Below are 6,000 nucleotides of genomic sequence, written 5' to 3'. Positions count from 1 at the left end.
TATATATATATATGTGGTGCTTTGATTTGGAAGGTGGAGATGAACCCACTTTGGCAACAGAAGAAGCTGAGAGAGTTTTGTGAGAAGAAGGGTATACATATCACTGGTTACTCTCCCTTGGGAGCCAAAGGAACACCATGGGGAACCAACTGGGTAATGGACTCTCAGGTGCTCAAAGATATTGCTATTGCTAAAGGAAAAACTTCTGCCCAGGTTATACATTATCTCTTTATTATTATTATTATTATTTTTTAAAAAAATATACTTAGCCTCCTCACTACAAAAAAACCTTAGAATTAAGGACATTTTAAGGCCAAAAAACGTCCATATTTAATTAGAGATGCTCAAATTAATAATGACAATTTGCAAGTGTTCTTGAGTATAGTGACTAGAATTAAAATTAGGAACATTTAAAGAGTGTTCCTACAAGGAAAATTTTTCATTGGCATGTCCCCTTTTAGAAGGGAACGTTTGAACAGTAACACGTCCCCTTCTAGAAGGGGACATGTTACTATTCACACCCGTCCCATCAAATGTCGCCACTCATGGTTGAGGCGTGGTTCTAGAAGGGGACGTGTTACTATTCACACCCGTCCCATCAAATGTCGCCACTCATGGTTGAGGCGTGGTTCGGCCACATCTTTTAAAAAAAATTTTAGAGACAATTTAAGTATTTCAAGTAAATATATTCAGGCGTGGTATTACGATAATTGTGTTTCACATAGGTTAAATCGAATCTTATCTTGGGTCAATCTAATCTTGAAGCTTTCGACTAATATGATAATATATGCTTTGAGTAGAAATAGCCTAGGCCTTGCATTCCTTCAATCATGCTTAACAGTTAACATAATCCAAATGTTTCAAAGGCAGAACTTATAATTAAAATAGACCAAAGATTCATTTTTCCATTTCCCTTTTTTTTTTTATGAATAAAATGGATGAAAGTTTAATATTATTATTTTAAGCAATATGGTGATTTTTTTTTTTTTTTTTTTTTTAAAATTGTGATTGTAATGTGAAGGTCTGTATAAGATGGGTGTATGAGCAAGGGGTGAGTGTGCTTGTGAAGAGCTTTAACAAGCAAAGGATTGAAGAAAACCTTGACATATTTGAGTGGAGCCTAAGCCCTGAGGAGTCTGAGAAGATAAGCCAAATTCCACAACGTAAAGGATGTCCTGCAGATCTTTTCATCTTTGATGAATCCCCTTTCAAGTCTCGTTTTGAGTTATGGGATGAAGATGTTTAGAATTTCATACATGTTCTCGTCATTTCATTTTTATCTCTGTTTGTAAAAGTATTTTGATGTGACATAAAAATAAAAATCGTTTTAAGTATTTATATTTTATAGTATTTGTCAATATTTTTGTTCAGAAAAGAGAAAATAAAAGAAAGAATTTTTCTCAAGATGATTAAAATAAATTTGGTGGTTGCCTAAGGCCTCCAATAAGGCTCTAATATGATTAAAAAAAGTTAATAAATAGTCTCTAATTAAGGCTCTCAATTAATAATTTACGTTTTTTTAAAAAAAAAATCAAAAAAAATCAAAAAAATCATATAGTACAAAGATAATCTCTATATAAGGCCCTCGATTATGGTAAAAAGAGAAAAGAAAATTACAATAGTGAGGTCTTAAAAAATCTCTAGACATGAAAATGAGAATATATTGACTTTAGACACGTAGTCATTCCATTTCTTTTGATGCGCACAATTCTTAGAATATCTAGTACTTATTTTACTTTCTAATTTTCACATTCATGAAAGTCCAACGTGCATTACTTTCTCTGGCAACGTCAATTTCAATTAAATTGTCAGTAGAACATGAAAATTAAAGTGTTTGTCTCCATTTGTGGCCCAACATCCATTTGTGGTCCAAAATCTTAAATATAAAAACTTAATTAATAATTTTGCTTCCCAAAAGGTGAGAAAAGAGATTTTTTAAAATAAAAATATAATATTATTGTCAAAATAAATATGATTTAATTAATATTTAAATATAAGAAAAAATGTATCACTTAAACTTGTCGCTAGGGCTGGGTATCGGTTGGTTAGGATCGGTTAATGGACTTATCGGTCGGTTAACCGATAGCTTATCGGTTAACCAAATCCTAACCAATTACCGACCGATAAGAAGTGTTAACCGAAAATTATCGGTTATATTGGTAATCGGTTAACCGGTCGGTTAAATCGGTTTGGGCTTTTGTGGGCTTTTTATTGAGCTTTTACTAGTTGCTAATTGGGCCAAAAATTAATTGTTTTGAAAGTTCAAATACATTTTGTTGGGTTAAAGCCTAAAATAGCTTATTAAAAATTAGTTATTTTAGAGTATATTTTTGGCTAAAATACCTTATTGAAACTTTTTTTTTTATTTATTTTTTATTTTTTTATATTGATCTACTACAATAATAAATATAAAATTCTAAAAAATTAAAAATTAAAATAGCTTATTGATCATATCGGTTTTTCGATAAAATTTTTTTAACTGACAGATAAGCTTATCGGTATAAAATTTTTAACCGATTACCGACTGATAACTATCGGTTACAGTTAATATCGGTTCGGTTAAAGTCGGTAATCAGTAATCGGTTAATCTGCCCACCCCTACTTGTCACTTTGAGCCTCAAGAGTCAAAATGTGTCGAGCTTTCTCTTCTCTTCTCTTTTTTTTTTGGAATTTGTTTTACACTTTAGGTTGACATGCCATTTTTGTTGATTTACAGAAAGTTAAGGAGGAAGTGAACTATGTTGCAATTTGTATAATTAATCTCAGGAAGGATTTCTCCTGTTAGGGTGGAAATCCTGTGGAGAACAAGAGACCTTAAGAACACACAATCTTACTTACGTAAATATATAGATTGTAGGGATAGTGTTTGTGTTCTCCTGGAACTCTATTTATAGAGTCACAACTCAACTCTTCACCAAGAGTTGTCTCTTGACCCGTTACATGAAAGTTATATTACCTTTCTGTATATATTATACAATCTGGTGTGGGTATGACCACGCTTATAATAATGTGATCATCCTATGTACCTTCAAACTAAAGAAACTTTTATCATTGAAAAATAAATAATGACAGTTTTCGACCATATAATGAGATCTATCATACATCAAGCTTTTATTTTCTACCAGAAGTGCATAATTTTTTCTTTCTTGGAAAAGAAAATTATATCTATCATCAATTTGTCTTCATGGTTATATTAGTTTTATAGCTCCCGCTCTCTCGTAGAGTCTCTCTGAACTTCTTGTTCTCCTCCCTGGTTTCTTTCCTTTATTCCTTTCTTCTCCTTTACCTCATACTTCTTCTTAGTTATGGAGAATTAGATCCCCGAGATTGTTGATTTTATCACCCAAACATCTGCTCTTGGTTGGTCAGATATTCCACGCCCTCTGTTTTTTCCTCCAAATAATCTTGTTGCCCCTCCCACCTCTCTCACACTCGAAGGAAAGATTATGCCTTCCCAACCTCTTTCTAAAGTTACTATAAAAAGCAATATTTCTCTAGCCTGGAAGTTTGTGAAGTCTCTCATATCTGAAGATAGAGAAGATAACCTGATGGTTTTTACGTTCGTAGATTTGGCAGACCTTACTAGAGTCCTTGAAAATTCCCCTTGGAATATAAAGGGCTCTCCTCTTTTCTTGAAGAAGTGGTCACATGAAGATGCTATTGAAGATTTGGACTTCTCAAAAGCTGCTTTTTGGGTGCAAGTCCATAACCTTCCTTTGGATTTGGTCACAGTAGAAAATGCAAAAGATATAGGTGCAAGTCTGGGAGAACTGCTGGAAGTTGATAATGTGGAGAATTTAAAGCCTTCAAGGAAGAGCTTCTTGAGGTTTAGGGTCCTTCTAAATCTCCTTAACCCTTTTGTTCCTGGTTTTACTCATCACAGGCCTCCAAAAGAACCTATCTGGGTGCAGTACAAATATGAGAGACTTTCAGACTACTGTTATTCTTGTGGCAGAATAGGGCATATCTCCTTTTCTTGTCCTGTGGATCCTCGGCCTCCTGATCACGGCAGATATGGTGATAAGTTGAAAGCTAGTCCTCCCAATACCAATCGAGTAGTTCATCTCATTCAACCTAGAACGTAGGCAACTGTGTTGGGAAACTCTGATGCACTAGCTATCGTCCCTGTTCCAAACCGGTTCTCTACTGAGTCAACACGTGTTTCTACTCCTGGTCAGCCTCACCAACTCCACTCATTTCAAGCCAGCTCTTCTTGCCCCAATTCCTTGCCCCAAGGTATTCTCCCTACCCCAATTTTCACAGGTCACTTCTCCTTGAACCCCATTATTCCTACCTTAGCATTAAATGTAAATGCTCCTCTTGTCAAGTTTCTACCAGACCAACATGACCCATCTTTATTACTTACCAATACCAAGAGACTAAGTTCCCTTAACCTTTTTTTTTTGGGTAACACGTGGCTCCCTTTTATAAGGACTGATACGGGTATTGAATCCCGTAGCCTTTTGTTTTTTTGTCCTAACTCCCAGTTGGATTCTAAAGACTCCTGTCTCAAGTCAACCAACTTGGTTATCGCCAACAGTTTTGATTCCCTCACTCCCACAAACACTTTACTCCCTCAAACTGAGTCTCGTCCTTCTCTCCCTTCGTCCCAACCATCTCACAAACCAGCCCGTCTTTCTTCTACCTCTTATCCCAGAAAACGTTTCCATCCTTACCCAAAATTTCAGTCCAATAAAAAAACAAAAATTGGCTCCTGTCCTTCTTCCTGCTGTGAAGATGAAGTTGGTCAGAATGATCAGTCTGATGTTCTTCTTGGGTCCTCTGCAAAAATTTCTTTGGCAGCCGGGGTGGCGGGCTTTAACCTGCCCCCACCAGCTCAATGAAGGTGTTGGCATGGAATTGTCGGGGTTTAGCTCGTGGCCCGACAATTCATGCTCTTCGGGCTTTGATCAGGTCTCACCGTCCTGATCTCATCTTTCTTTTTGAAACTAAAACACCTTTTTCTCGTTTTCTTTCTTTTCTGATTGGTTTGGGTTTTTTTGCCTGGTTGGAAGTTCTTCCCGTTGGTCTGCAAGGTGGACTTTTTTTTTTGTCTTGGAAAGGTGGTGTGGACATTGAACCAGTTAGACTGGACAAGAACAACATTTCTTGTATTGTGTACTCGGATCCTCAGCATAGCCCTTGGTTGTTTTCAGGAGTGTATGCCCCTCCTAATGGCCAGAGGCGGTCTGAATTTTGGCATTGCTTGGAGTCTTTGGGGAATTCTTTTGGTGGTTCTTGGCTTCTGCTAGGCGATTTTAACTCTATCTTATCTGCTTCGGAGAAGAGTGGAGGCCGTGTTTTTGGCTCTTCTTCACACGATGATTTTGTGGATTTTGTCCATTATAATGATTTGGTGGACCTTGGTTTTGTGGGTAACAAATTTACCTGGAGTAATTATAGAATGTGTAGAGCTAATATTCGGGAGAGACTGGATAGGGGTTTGGCAAACTAGAGTTGGGTGCATCTTTTTCCCCAATGTTTGATTAAGCATTTCCCTGCCACTCAGTCAGATCATTGCCCTCTTTTGATCTCTACTATAGGTTCTTATCGGAATCTGCTTAAACCTTTTAGGTTTGAGGCTTTTTGGACTAGGGATAATTCTAGTCATGCAATTGTGGCGGAGGCTTGGTTGGGAGAAGTTGAAGGCTCTCCTGCTTTTTCTTTGAGCAGGAAATGGAAGAATACAAAGGGTGCTCTGAAATTCTGGAATCAACACCATTTTGGGCATATTCAGTAGAAGATCAAATCACCAATGGCTGATATTAGTGTGATCCAGTCCAGTCCTCATTCCTTTGCTAATGCGGCTAGAGAGCAGGTTCTTCAGGAAGTCTTGCAGGAGCAGCTTTTGAGGGAGGAGATTCTTTGGAAGCAAAAATCTAGAGAGTTGTGGCTTACCTGCATTGACCTCAATACGAAATTTTTTCATGACTCGATAGTGAGTCGCCGCATGTATAATTCTGTTTCTAGACTGAAAACTTTGGATGGTATTATTATTGA

The 6,000-nt window shown here is 36.8% G+C and overlaps 1 protein-coding gene across 1 annotated transcript; it reads left to right on the top strand.

Annotated features, from left to right (window-relative positions):
* The first annotated feature begins 33 nt into the window (after positions 1-33).
* On the top strand, positions 34-1,320 carry LOC132167960 (probable NAD(P)H-dependent oxidoreductase 1). Its single transcript, XM_059579015.1, has 2 exons — positions 34-213; positions 1,022-1,320. The coding sequence occupies exons 1-2, from the start codon at positions 40-42 to the stop codon at positions 1,244-1,246; spliced, it is 399 nt and encodes a 132-aa protein (XP_059434998.1). The 5' UTR covers positions 34-39; the 3' UTR covers positions 1,247-1,320.
* Positions 1,321-6,000: the final 4,680 nt, after the last annotated feature.

This window comes from Corylus avellana, chromosome ca1 (genome assembly GCF_901000735.1).
Source record: "Corylus avellana chromosome ca1, CavTom2PMs-1.0".
NCBI classification, from domain to species: Eukaryota; Viridiplantae; Streptophyta; class Magnoliopsida; order Fagales; family Betulaceae; genus Corylus; species Corylus avellana.
This window is presented reverse-complemented; position numbering and strand designations above follow the sequence as displayed.

Bases quoted from the DNA above. Each gene is read 5' to 3' on its own strand.
- LOC132167960 (XM_059579015.1), top strand. From the start codon at position 40: ATGAACCCACTTTGGCAACAGAAGAAGCTGAGAGAGTTTTGTGAGAAG. The intron at 214-1,021 runs GTTATACATTAT...TGTAATGTGAAG, and splicing joins AAGGAAAAACTTCTGCCCAG to GTCTGTATAAGATGGGTGTA.